This window comes from Erigeron canadensis, chromosome 3, assembly GCF_010389155.1.
Source record: "Erigeron canadensis isolate Cc75 chromosome 3, C_canadensis_v1, whole genome shotgun sequence".
In the NCBI taxonomy this organism is placed as follows: Eukaryota; Viridiplantae; Streptophyta; class Magnoliopsida; order Asterales; family Asteraceae; genus Erigeron; species Erigeron canadensis.
This window is the reverse complement of record NC_057763.1, coordinates 38,672,825-38,687,137: the sequence shown is the minus strand read 5'-3', so window position 1 is coordinate 38,687,137 and position 14,313 is coordinate 38,672,825. Positions and strand designations below refer to the sequence as shown.

The 14,313-nt window shown below is 32.3% G+C and overlaps 1 protein-coding gene and 1 pseudogene across 1 annotated transcript; both read left to right on the top strand.

Moving 5' to 3' along the window:
• The first annotated feature begins 538 nt into the window (after positions 1-538).
• On the top strand, positions 539-2,406 carry LOC122592094 (glutathione S-transferase T3-like). Its single transcript, XM_043764299.1, has 3 exons — positions 539-899; positions 1,329-1,599; positions 1,914-2,406. Exons 1-3 carry the CDS (start codon positions 539-541, stop codon positions 2,404-2,406), a joined length of 1,125 nt encoding a protein of 374 aa, XP_043620234.1.
• Positions 2,407-12,122: 9,716 nt separating this feature from the next.
• LOC122592092 lies at positions 12,123-14,144 on the top strand (annotated as a pseudogene).
• The last annotated feature ends 169 nt before the right edge of the window (positions 14,145-14,313 follow it).

Sequence of the window (14,313 nt, the reverse complement as noted above, 5' to 3'; positions counted from 1 at the left end):
CTTGTGAGCATTTGACGACATTTTGTGTACTGATGACATGTTGACCCATTTGACCTCAATTTTGCATTTGTATACATGTTGTGTGCTTAGACCGAGCGGAGTGGACGGATAAACCCCCAACCCTCGCCCTCCCTCGGCGACCGTCGCCCCCACACCACCCCCGTCGACCGACTACCCGTTCGCCCGTCTTCTCCCTCTCGCCTTTTCTTCCTCTGACCCTCACGTTGACCGAGGTGGAGTTATTGCATACCGGCTAGTTTGACCAAATTATAAAAAAAAAAAAAAATTCCCCTTTTTTTTTAAAACAAATCCTTTCCATTCCATTTCCCTTTCACATATCCCTTTCTTATTCCTTTTTTACTTTCATCTTCTTCATCTTTAACCAAAAATGTTTCCAAACAACAACCCTTTTACCCCGGGTAATCGTAGTCAACGTCCAAATAACCCAAATCAACAACCCAATATGTTAAACGACCTTAATTTACTCAATAACCCACAACTTTTTCAATTGATTCAACATATGTCTACTAATCAACAAATGGGTATGGGTACGGGTATGGGTTCGCTTATGGGTATGGGTCCGGATATGGGTATGGGTATGGGTATGGGTGGTTCGAGCCAACATGAAACTTTTGGTGGGTCGTCTAGCCAACAAAACACTCCCGGTTCATTTTTTGATCGTCAAAGGCTAGTTGAGACTCCACCACTAGATTCTCAAGATGATGATGTTGTTCAAGAGACACAACCACCCCCTCAACCATCAAAACCAAGGCGGCATAGGAAAAAAGTGGCCGGCGAAGACGAACCACGACCAAGAAATGTCATACAAACGTGGTTACCGTCGGAAGAAATGATTCTAGCTACGGCTTGGCTATCGGTGACCGAAGACCCGGAATATGGTATTTTTCTTTTTACGCATACTATTTTTTTTTATATATAAATATGCCCATTTTTTAAATAAAAAAAAATTGTTTCGGTTTTTTTTTTTAAAAAAAAAATTTGTTTCGTTTTTTTTTTTAATCTGTTTCGTTTTTTTTTTATAAAATAAAAAACTGTTTTAGTTTTATTTTTTTAAATATATTTCGGATTTTTTTAAAAAGAGAAACAGTTTTTAATTTTTTTTTTTAAAAAAACAGCCGACTTTTTTTCAAAAAAACAAACAGATTTTTATATTAAAAAAAAGTTTTTTTTTTAAAAAAAAAAAGCCGAGTTTTTTTATTATATAAAACAGTTTTTTTTTTTTTTAAAAAAAAACATACGAGTATTTTAATTAAAAAAAACAGTTTTTTTTATTTGAAATATTATTTGTGTTTTGTTTTTTGTTGTAGCAAATTATCAAAAAAATAGGGTATTTTGGTCACGAATAACCGAGACTTTGGCGACATTAGAAGAAAAGCCGATAGATTATCGTGACCCTGAAGTTGTGAGTGCAAAATGGAGGAAGATACGTCCAATTATTCAAAACTTCAACCAAATCTATACTCGAATCGGTCATGTAAGTGGGGAAAACGATTTAGATCGTGTTAGAAAGGCCAACGAAGAGTATGAAGGAACTTATCGCAAGCCATTTCCGTATTCATCAATTTGGGGCAAAATTCGGTAAATATTTTACTTTTTATTAAGTCTAATTATGTTTAATATATATATATGTATATATATATATATGTACATTTCATTTTATTATGTTTTATTATGTCTAGTATATATATGTATATATATATATTTACATTTCATTTTATTATGTTTTATTATGTCTAATATATATATGTACATTTCATTTTATTATGTTTAATTATGTCTAATCTATATATGTACATATATTACTTTTTATTATGTGTAATTATGTCTAATCTATATATGTACATATATTACTTTTTATTATGTGTAATTATGTTTTATATATATTTATATAGGTACAGTTCGAAGTTTTATCTCGTGGACAAAAGCGCTATGAGGACCAATCTCGGTGAACCCACGGCCAAAAGGTCAAAGACTTCATCATCCACCGACCCAGTGGCCAGTCAAGGGTCAGATGCTAGGGTCAACTTTGACCTTAACTCGTTTGAAGAGTTGGGTGATAATGATAATGAGTTGGGGCTTCAAGAACGGCCCATTGGTAGGGACGCATCAAAGAAAGCATCGAGAGGGGAAGCCGGGTCGAGCTCGAGAGGCAAGGGGAAAGGAAAGGGTAAGTATATGGAGACGTTTGAAGGAATTGCGAAAAAGTTGGATAAGTTGTTTGATATGAGCTCGAAGAAAATTGAGTTGAAGGAAAAGAAAGTTAAGATCATGGAAGAAGACCGCGATTGGAAGTTATTGGGTACCGACTATTCCCACCTTGAAGAGCCGGAGCGAAGCATCATGGAACGCAAAAAACAAGCGCTTCGTGAAAAATATTTGTCTTGATTAGTTTTTATATTTAATAACTTTGTTATTTTTATGAACTTTTTTATTTTTCGAACTTTGTTATTTTTCGAACTTTGTTATTTTTATGATTAACTAGTAGTAATTTTAATTATGTTTAATAAATTTGTTTATGTTTAAAATATATATATATTTCCTTTTTATTATAACAAAGTTTACAAAAAAATCAAAAATAAAATTAAATCAATTATTACCACATGCTACATGGCACAAGTCGCCCACCCCTTAAAAACCCGTCCATTTTCACCTTTTTTGAGGGGCAACTCTTTTTATTCCACATGCCACATGGCACAAGTCGCCCTCTTCTTCCCCCTCCTTCCCCCGACACCACTCCTCTTAGTCTTATGACATGTTGACCTGCAATTCTAATGACATTTTGAAAGTTTTACTGTACTTGCTTGTTTGGCTCTAAGGTAGCAAGTAAATGAACAGAAATGACTGACAAAGCAAGTTCGGGGAGAAACAACTAAACAATATGCTCTATTACATATCTAAGACACAAAATGCCACAAAGCTTTTACTTGGTGCAAAATAAATAAGAAAAAGTACCACAAAGTAAGAAAACTAAAGAACTGTTGAATATAGTATAAGGGAAACTGATCTGTACTACAGACTTTATTTAAGCTAGGTACTGCCATATTAAAAAAAGTTACATACTAAACCTTTGAATTTAATAAACATACATAACTCCTTGAATTTTACATAAACTCCCCCTGAATTTTACATAATCACCCCCTGTTTTACCTAAGATAGGTACTACATGTTTTACCTAACTTTTCCCCATAGTATAAATAAGTTATAAGTTGTTAATCAATATGCTCTATTACATATTCATGTGACCCATAAATAGTGGGACGATCATTAGCAAAGCTATGAACTAATCAATATAAATCAAATCAAAATATGTGATAAATGGCAAAAGTATTAGATCACATTAAATATCGTTGATTTGATAGATCATACCAAGGATATGCTTAACATCATTACCGAAGGGATCGAGTATTGAATGGAATCCATGAATCGACATAAGTGCGTAGCATATCCCATTATATGTGAATATCATCAAATGTCACATGAATAATTCTTGATAAAACCTACTAGAAAAGGACCATAGTTATTGCACAATGACCCCCATTGAGGTTGAGATTTGGAAGAAATGACATTTGCACATCAACACCAGTGGTTGTGGTCCTTGTAGAGGAAACAATGGAAATCCACACATCTTGTTGGCCTCTTAGCCCAAAATTAAGAATCAAGTTAGTTGCGTATGTTATCTAGTTTTCTTCTTCTTTTTTTTTTTCAAATCACAATCTTATGTTATAAGACTAGAACACTACCTATACGATGCGCGACACTAGATGGTTTCCAGAATTTTGAAATTCAAGTTAAAATCAAAATCTTATCAAAATTTCAGTCAAGATAGAGGTGACAGAGGTCGGCTTCATCTACTACCATCTTAGGACTAAGATCAGCAATGGTGGCGTAATATATGAATCTCATCGTGTTGGCTCTCCGACTAAATACTTTTGCTGTTCTAAAGGTTTTGAAAATCAAAAGAATGGTCGAATGCTGAATAAATAATTAAAGACATTTCATGTAATTTTAAAAATCCAATTAACAATAATTACCAAGTTTTTGTTTCATTTTATTACTTTTGTGGTTCTCTTGACTTCCAAGCATAAATTCAACAGTTTGTATGTAATAGATAGAAATGATTGAAAAATTAATTTCCATTATCTAAAGTTGAAATATCCAAGACCATTTACTAAATGATTTATAAGATAACATAATTTAAAGAAGGGAAAATGATTTATGATGTTAACATCATCTTTGTTGGATGATGTTGCTCTCACAAACTCACTTAAATCAAACTCTACGCATGTCAAAAAGCCCCCCATGATTTTAATAGTTTGTGAGAACAACATCATCCAACCAAAATAATGTTAACATCATCCAAGTTATCTCCTTTAAAGAAAGTATAATTTATTATAGGGGTGCTTGACATATATACATGTGAAGTTATTTAACAATTCTTAACTTAAACTAGATACTTTTCTAACTAAACTAGCACGGTATCCGCACAACGCGGCGTGGTTGTGGTGGCTACTGTTCGTGGTGGGACGGCATCAAGTAGTGTAGATAATTGATGAAAGGTGATTGATATAAAAGGTTAATGGATAAATGACTGATATTGTAATTTAATCATTAATGGTATTTTAGATAATTGTTTCATAACTTTTAAAGAGAAGGTTTTTTATTTATTAAATAGTATAAGGAAATTAGGATTAAGAAATAAAGGTATTTTTGATTAAAAAAAAAAAAGTATGTTGGATTTACTAAAATAGGAGATATCAATATGCTTTATAAAAGGGTTATAGATAGAAGTTGCAACAGTCTGCAAATGCAAACATCCCATCTAATATGGCTTGAAATGCTTAAGCACAAGAAGAGCCAGAAGGGATAACGTGGTCACCATTTTTAATGCAGTTTCACACGCATTCAAATGACTCAAGACTAAAGATTAACTAAAAGACAGAAAATCATTGACAAAACGTCAATTTCTTATAAATTCAAAATTTTCAACTGAATTTTACATTAACCAAAATCCTTATTTATACTAATCTTAATACCTTTTATATGAGAAACAAATCAATCCATACTTATCATAATAAATAAAAAGATAACTTATAAAATTAAAATATGACTTATTAAAATAAAAGATGATTAAATTAATCGCATTATAGGTTGGATCTGGTCACGAATCTCCTGCATCAATTTCACAAGTGACAGGTAATACACATCTAATCTAAGCCACTCCTAAATGGGGTCTTTGACAACTTGCTACTTATGATACAGATGTACACCTCTTTTTAGATCATTATTTTTTTTTTTTTCGACATTTAGTTTGTTTCTTAAGTAGGATCAAGAAGCAAAAGTTTTCTATTCATTGTATAGGAACATAAGCAAGGAAGCTTGTTAAAAAAATATATATATATATTTTACAAAAATGACTAGTTGGGCCTTATTAGGACATGTTTAGCTTAGAATAGTGAAATCGGTAATGTAATCCATCCTTATTTACTCATATACCAATCAACCAAACACCCCCTTAATTTTTTGGGACAATTTATCCGCCAACCACCCTTATCCTTGTATTATTAAGCCACATATTCCAAAATATTGATTTGCTATGAGTTACTCAACTGGGCACCACCACGACATCTACCTATGGCCACCGCCAATGCCAAATGAATCAACAATTGGACATAAATATAAATGCCATACACAAATATAAAAACGTGTTGTAGAGCTTGCAAAGATGAAAAATATAGCTCCAATTCTATATTTGTGTATTGTAACATTCGTTAACAGATTGCTAAAATCATATACATGCACTAACACCTATGTCTACAGTCTAAAATTCACTACTAGCTAGTTGTTTTTCTCAACCAATCAACTATCTCTTTTTTTTGGCATAGCTTTTTTATTTTTATTTTATTATTATTATTTTTTAAAGTTCTCTCCTAGCTAAAGCACTTGCGAGTTGCGAAGTCTCTATTTGTGAATTGTACTATCTTTTCCAATCTATCTATAAAGATAGATACGTAATTAAGACCAAAATCGAGATTTGTAAATCCCAATATAGTTTTACTTTTATAGAGTGAAAACAAAACCATAAATAAAGAAGCAAGTGATCGATCCACAAAAACCCAAAACTTATGCCTGAATTTGACCAAACACTTTAAAATTCCAAACCAAATTAAGGGTCAAAACACAAAGGGAATAAAGATAAGTACACTTTTTTTTTTTTGTATCTTTACTCTTTAGATCGTCGGAAGTCATGGTCCACCCTCGATCACTTTTGATTCATTCATTTTTATAGAAAACGGTGAAAGCTGATACAACAACAACAACAAAAAAATGTTCCTTTTATTCTTTTGTTTGCATTAGAAATAGAAATAAAATGACATGTAACAAAGACATCAGAGACTTTAATTTTAATCAAGTGATTTTGCATGTTAAAATGTTTTGGACTCATCATGGTACAAAAAGTAAATTTTAAGGGAGACATGATCAGAATGTCGTAGCAGCAGAGATCGGAATGATTGGTCGGCCGGTGATGTTGATAACACCAGTAGTACTGTTTAGTTTTTCTGCCACCGTGAGAATCTCATTCTCCGACCGTCGTTCCCCATTGCTGTTTGTTGCATCGTTTTCATATATGAATAAAAGAAGGGACCATTTGTAAAAGCAGCCAGTGGTGGTAATGATTTCTCTTATACATACATTTGTCATATACATGCTTCACCGAATTCTACTCACTGCAATAATCTAAACTGTACAATTTGGAGCCACTTGGAGAATAGAATAGTTTCCGAAGCATTTATTTAATTTTAACAGAAACTGTGATCGATCCATAAGAAATAGAAATATTTATTAAAGTAGTAGTATATTAATTAGCTAATGAAGTTGACTCACTTAACACATTCATCCCCGGTTTTTTTTTTTTACGGGTCTTCGAGTTTGATGTTTTAGAGTGATAAATATGTAGGTTTTTTCTTGAATTTCAATAAGACAATATTAAGTTATTAACTCCTAAAACTTTAGTAGACCTGAGTCTTATACTGGTACGGTCCATTATATAACCCAATGTTTCTGGAAATCGATTCTTGATTAACGGTTAAAATTTTTATTTTTTTTGAACGACATAAATATATATGAATCAACAATTGCTAGCAAGGTGCTAGTCGCAAAAGGTACAACTATAACTGCAAAAGAAACTAGCGTTGTACCCGCGCGATGCAGCGGGGAATAAGAAAAACACGCCGGTGGTTTGATGGTGGTTTGTGGGGCGGCGGCGATGAAAAAGAAAAAAAAATAAGCCGACGGCAGTGGATGGTGGTTTTTGGGGCGGTGGTGGATGGTGTTTATGGGGGATAGCGTACATAGAAGGTGGATTGCGGCGGTGGATGGTGGTATTTGGGGCGGTGGTGGATGGTGTTTATGGGAGGAGAAAATCAGAGAAGGGGGGAGAGAGAGAAAATCAGAAATCGGATTAACGTATGTGTGTGTAATGAGCGTGATGGAGAAAAAATATGGTAGTGTAAATTAGGAGGGCATAAAAGACATTTTAAAGGTAGAGATGTTAAAAGGGGGTGGGTAGTTTGCTTATTAATGGAGTATAGATAGACGCAAGTAAATGCTATTCTAGATATACAAGTAACACAAAGTAGAACCATTTCGGGACTTTAACTGCTAATACTCAAAAGGAATGAAAAAACGCATACCAATTACACTAAACAAGACATGAGAAAAATCCTCGTCGACAGAGGCCAAGCCACCGATTCTCACTTTGTGACGTTTTTTATGTAATCCCAAACAACCTCGAGGAGACCAACCATCATAACCATAACGATTTCAAAAACCATGTCATCATGAGTCGCACAACAAACAAAAAGGAACCGAACTTGGATCATCCAACAAATAGGGGATTCACGATTCAATCACTCTAGCAGTAACTATGCTTCCTGTCGCAGTTAGTAATCCAAAGAAAAAAAAGAAGAGAAACAATAGAATTAAAGGTATCGGAATAGCTAGCATGAGATCCATTATGGAGACCATTGTTCCTTTTCTTTCTAAATATGCCACCACCAAATGAAGCTTACGAATTCTAGAATATCTCGTTGGTAGTTAGAGATTTGGAGATCCTTGTACCAATTCACCATGTCCTTTGACGGTTAAAAATGTTATACGAGTACTTATTAACTTATATTTATTTGGTTTTGCTAATATAGAAGAATATATGCTTTTTTTAGAGTTAGAATTATACAAGTATATAGTGAAATGCAAAATATTATGTCTTGATCCGGAATATATTAATAATAAAAACTTAAATAGTTAGTTCAACTTGGTAACGGGAATACAACTTCCTTTTGGCATGATATTTGGTTTGGTCAGTCTCCTTTTCAATCTCGATACCCACGCCTATATAGTTTGGATATGTGTAAAGCTTGTATGATATCAGATCGTTTGAAAGATGGACAATGGAGAAGACATGCTAGGGGAGGAGCAATGGAAAGTGAATGGATGTCTCTTAAGTAGAGATGTGCGTGGTCCAGTTTGGTCGGTTTTTGTTAAAAATTTCAACCAAACCAATGTAAACGGTTTGACGATTTTTAAAACCAACTCGTCCAAATTGTTATGTCAAACCAAACCGACCAAAACCAATTAACCGGTTTGGTCTGGTCTGGATAAACGGTTATCATACTTTTGACATTCAATATATAAAAGTTTTTAAAAATACCAAATTGCAAATGTTTCACAAATACTTGAAACACAAAGTATTTTAAAAATAATAATTGGAAATAAATAACTGAAAATAAAATGTGTATTTTCAAACATCAACAAACTTTTGAATCTTTCTTATTAACATCAATCTTTCACAGAGTATCTTTGAAAAAGTTAAGATTAGCATTTGAATTTTTTCAAGTTAACTAATAATATATTAATTATAATTAATAATATTTAATATATATATACATATATATATATAGGGAAAAGGGAATATAAGGTTGTCCGGCACCGAAGCTTAGGTGTGGAACCCTCACATACTAATATTTTATTATTTCTTGTTTAATGAATAAATGCATGGGTCCTCATGATTTTTATGGATTAAAAAAACAATATGTGAGTGTTCCACACCTAAGCTTAGATACCCGACAGCCTTATATTCTCATCCCCCATATATATATATATATATATTAAACATACTATTAATATAATTAAATGGTTCGGCTTGGTTAAATCGGTTCGATAAAAGTCTAAAACCACTAACCAAACCATAATGGCAGTTTATGAAAAAGGCAAACCAATGGTCTAAGTTTTTGATTTTTAACCCGACCAATCCGTCCAATTATTTCGGTTTAAACGGTTTAGTCGGTTTAAACTAAACCGTGCACATCCCTACTCTTAAGGGGTGTTTGGTATGATGAAATGGAAAAAGGGAGAAAGGGAATGGGAAAGACTTTCCTTGTTTGTTTGCGAAAAAGAAAGGGAATGAGAAAGGGGAATCAATTTCATTCTCTCCATTAGAGAATAGGTGAGAATGGAAAAAAAAAAAAAAAATTTGAAGATGTTTATATGTAATAAATTGATTATTATTTAAAATTTTATTTTTTTATATATATTCATTTTCTGTGGGTACCAAACAACGGAATCCATTATCTTTCCAAATACTCATTCTCTTTCTCACTATTTTCATTCTCTATAATTCTCTCCTACCAAACACCCCCTTACAGTATTTCAAATCTTAATAATATAGTACTAAATGAAAATGATGATCGACTAGCATTGTACCCGCGCGATGCAGCGGCGGTTTGGTGGTGACGACGACGGGTGGTAGTGACAGTGGTCGTGGTGGTGACGAACTGATGGTGGTGGTGGGTGTAAGTAATTGATTTAATGCAATTGATATAAAGGGTTGTGGAGATATTTTATAAGATAATGATTAATGAATTGATGATGTAAATTAATTTATTAAGAGTAAAATTGTAATTTTACATCTAACATTTTTATGAGAGAAAAAATGATAATTATTATAATATAGTATAGATATAGATAGATATGGAACTTATTTGACTCTTCTGATTTTTATGTTAAGGAAGTTCGATCTCATATTGATGAACATTTATTACTTGTTGATCCATCCATCAATCGTTGGAATTGCCTAGTCCCGAAAAAGGTGAACATTCTCATTTCGAGAGTTTTATTAGATCGTATTATGACTCGGATAAATCTCTAGAGTAAGAGTATTGATATTCTTTCGGTTTTATGTCCTTTATGCTCGACTGCGGTTGAGACTTTTCATCATTTTTTTGCGGGTTCTAAAATTGCTGACAAACTTTGGAGATTAGTTTTTACATGACTTGGTATTCTTTATCCTATATCTACGAGTTTGGAGGATGCTTTCCAAGTTATTGATGATATGCACATAATTTCTACTAAAAAGATGTGCATTGAACGCATTATGTTTTGTACGATTTAGGTCATTTGGAAACATCGTAATGAACAAGTATTCTCACCGATACAGATCCGTTCATACTTTTTGTTTGATTTCATCGTAGCTCAATCACACATGTGGTGTACGAGTAGATGTAAAAGGATATTTGTCTCACGTGATGAGTCATTTCAAAACCTTCATAATTTCTTGTGAGCCTTTTATTGTCTCATACCATTAAGTAATTTGCTTGATGACGTTTGTTATTTAATAATATTTTGTCATTAAAAAATAAAACACTACTTCAGCATTTGTTTAAGGGTCATTTTGTGTAATAATATAATTAAGGTTAAAAAGAATCTCTTTTCCAAAGGAATTGCTCATCATAGGGTCATGTTAGTTATTAAGAAAATGAAGGATATTCACCAATGTTTAATTTACAAAACAAGAATTATAATCAGTGTTGGTAATTTACGACACTCGCCTATTAGCACAATACAACACAATCTAGTCTTAACAAGTTTTATGTTTCTGTTTCGTGTCCTAACATGTTCGGATTCATTTAGACACAAAAAAACCTATTAAATATATATATATATATATGGAAAAGAATATGAGGTTGTTAGGCACTCAAATTTGGTGCATAACAACATCATGCTCACTTTTCCATATATATATATATAGAGAGAGAGAGAGAGAAAAAAAGTGAGAAAAGTGAGTATGGAGTTGTTATGCACCTAACTTGAGTGAAAATTTCTTCACATACGAATATTTTAATATTTTGAATAAATGTGTTAACCCTCCATGATATTTATGGTTTAAAAAAAGGTATGTGAGAGATTTTTCACCCAAATTAGGTGCCTAACAACCTCATATATTAGTTATGCACCCCATATATATATATATATATGGGGGAATGGAATATGAGATTGTTAGATACCTAAGTTAGGTGAAAAACCCCTCACATATCTTTTTTTTAAACCATAAAAATCATGGGGGCCAAACATTTATTCAAAATATTAAAATATTGATATGTGAGGGGTTTTTCACCAAAGACTAGTGAACTTATAAAACTAACATTTGCATTTGTATGTTTTGACTTTTGATCTTTCTTATTACTCTTTTAGTTTATATTAAGGATTTTCTAATGACAGCCCACTAGGCTATTTTTAAGCACTAATTACATTCCTAAAATAATGCATAATTAATTTAGATTCCCTCCAATTAGTTTTTTTTGTCGTCCCTCCATTTCTTTTGCTAAAGTCAAATAAAAATAATTTTAATTGAATATTTATTCCTAATTTATCTCAAACATCTAACTATTATTTAGATCTTTATTTATCAAAACAAAAACCTATACAAACTTTACAATTCTTCCGGCTCTCCTCCGGTCATTATATATATCTTAAACTTTTGATATTTTTGCTTTTCAGTTAGTGTTTGATTATGATATACACTGATTCGTTATTTATATATTTTTGTTGATTGATTATTGAATATCTATAGCTTTGCATACATTTGATGGACTATATATTTTTGAGTTTTAAGTTCCTTGTTGATCTACTCAAGTTACGAATTAGATATATATGATTTGTTAATTGTAAATGTACACCACTATTATTTAGTATTGGTAGGTCGTTGATATATATTTACTATTATTCTGTTAATTGTTTCTAATAATATTGTTGCACATTTAGGAATTATGTTTGATTTGAACAATCTTCCAGACGATGAATACGATGAAAATATTATTGATGAAACATTGAATAATGAGCCTTTTATTGGTCAAACTTTTAGCACTTTTCAAGAGGCATTTGTTTTCTATGAAAATTATGGATTTACAGTTCGCAAAGATCGGTCTCATAAAAGAAATGATACGACAGTTAGACGTGATATTTGTTGTCATCGTGAAGGAAAGAAGCGATCAAAACTAGTTGATCTTTCTAAGAATCAACGAAATAGGGGCTCAATAAAATGTGAGTGCAATGCTCATATGCGTGTTACTTTGAAAAGAAGTTGTGATATATTTCCAGAAGAATGGCATGTTACAACTTTTGTAAAGGATCACAATCATGAATTATTGTCACCCGATGAAATGCGTTATCTTCCTGCTAACCGCATTATCACTCTAGAGGATGAACGATAAATTTTACTATATAAAGAGGTCGGGCTCAATGTTCGACAGATTATAAATGTAATGGAACTCCAAAAACAAGTGAAACATGGTGATCTTTCTTTTCAAGAAAAAGATGTTCATAATTTGTTTGCTAGAGTGAGAAGAGCACTTGAAGATAATGATGCAATGGAACTTATAAATTATATGGAGGCTTCAAAAGAAAAAAATAATAAGTTTCATTATGAATACACCGTTGATGAAGATATGAGGCTATAAAATATATTCTGGTGTCATCCTTAAAGCTTCGATTGGTATGAAAAATTTGGGGATGTAATTGTATTTGATACCACTTACAAGGTCAATGCGTATGACATGCCATGTGCACTTTTCGTTGGCATTAATAATCATGGAAAAACTGTTCTGTTTGCAAGTGCACTTCTTCGTAATGAGACTGTCAAAACATTTACGTGGTTGATGAAGGTATGTCTTTTAAAATATCTAACTTATTTATTTATTTATTTATTTATTTGTAGTATATGATTCATATTCATTTTCTTGAATTGTTATGCAGACTTTTGTGGCCATCATGAAAAAACCATCAAAAACAATCATCACTGATCAAGATCCATGGATGACTGAAGCAATTGCAACTGAAATGCCAACTACAAAACACAGCTTTTGTATATGGCATATCACTACTAAATTTAGTTGTTGGTTTGCAGCTCTTCTCCGTACTCAGTACCAAAATTGGTGTGGTGATTTCTATACACTTTATAAGATGACTTCTATAGAATAATTCGAGCATAGTTGGCCATTAATTATTTCAAAGTATAACTTGCAAAAAAACAATCATGTGCAAGGTTTATACAAGATTAGGAAGTCATGGGCTCCTGCCTATCTTCGAAATTATTTTTTTTGTGGAATGAAATCAACTAGCAGATCAGAGAGCATAAATGCTTTTATTAAACGATTTGTTTTCTCTCGCACAAGTTTGAGAGAGTTTGTTAAGCAGGTAATACCTTACAAAATACCATACTTCTTATAATTTTTATACCTTTATAAAATACTCTATTTAAGCCGCATAACTTTTTTTCTTATTTATTATTTTTAGGTTGATTTAGCCGTTGAAGAAATTGAAATTCGCGAGGCGAAAGACAAAATGTCAACTACACTTACACATGTTCCTTTAAAGACAAAATCTCCGTTGGAAGAACAGGCTTATGGAATTCTTACACCATTTGCTTTTAATAAGTTTCAAGTTGAATTTCAAAGAGCGAACCAGTATTCGATTGTACGCGTTGAAGGTAACGACTTTATTATACGATACTTTGATGGTGAAAATCATAAAAATCATCAGGTATTTTGGGATGGGCACATTGCTTTGTGTAGTTGCAAGAATTTTGAGTTTTGGGGAATACTTTGTCGTCATATAATCGGGCACTTCTTCACAAGGATTGTTTTAAGATACCACCTATATACTTCCCTTTGCGTTGGAGTCTAGATTCTTTTCAGAGTGGCAGTGCAAGGCAACCTTTATCACCAAATGTGTCATTGACTCAAACAAGTATTGCTCAAGGAATTGATTTAGAAAAAAGGTATAACGTTTAAGAGTGTTATCGGTATATTAGGTAGAGATGTTTAAATTAGTGAATATAAAAGAAAGGTAATTTAACTAGTTTAAATCATTTTTTAAGATTTAAAAAAAAGGATAAAATGCTTTATAAAATAGTATAGATATTGATATGTAGATAGTGCAATTTACGGGGCCCATCGCAAT

Coding starts and splice junctions, on each gene's coding strand:
- LOC122592094 (XM_043764299.1), top strand. CDS start 539: ATGGGTATGGGTACGGGTATGGGTTCGCTTATGGGTATGGGTCCGGAT. Junction 900..1,328: donor GACCGAAGACCCGGAATATG/GTATTTTTCTTT, acceptor TTTTTGTTGTAG/CAAATTATCAAAAAAATAGG. Junction 1,600..1,913: donor TCAATTTGGGGCAAAATTCG/GTAAATATTTTA, acceptor ATATTTATATAG/GTACAGTTCGAAGTTTTATC.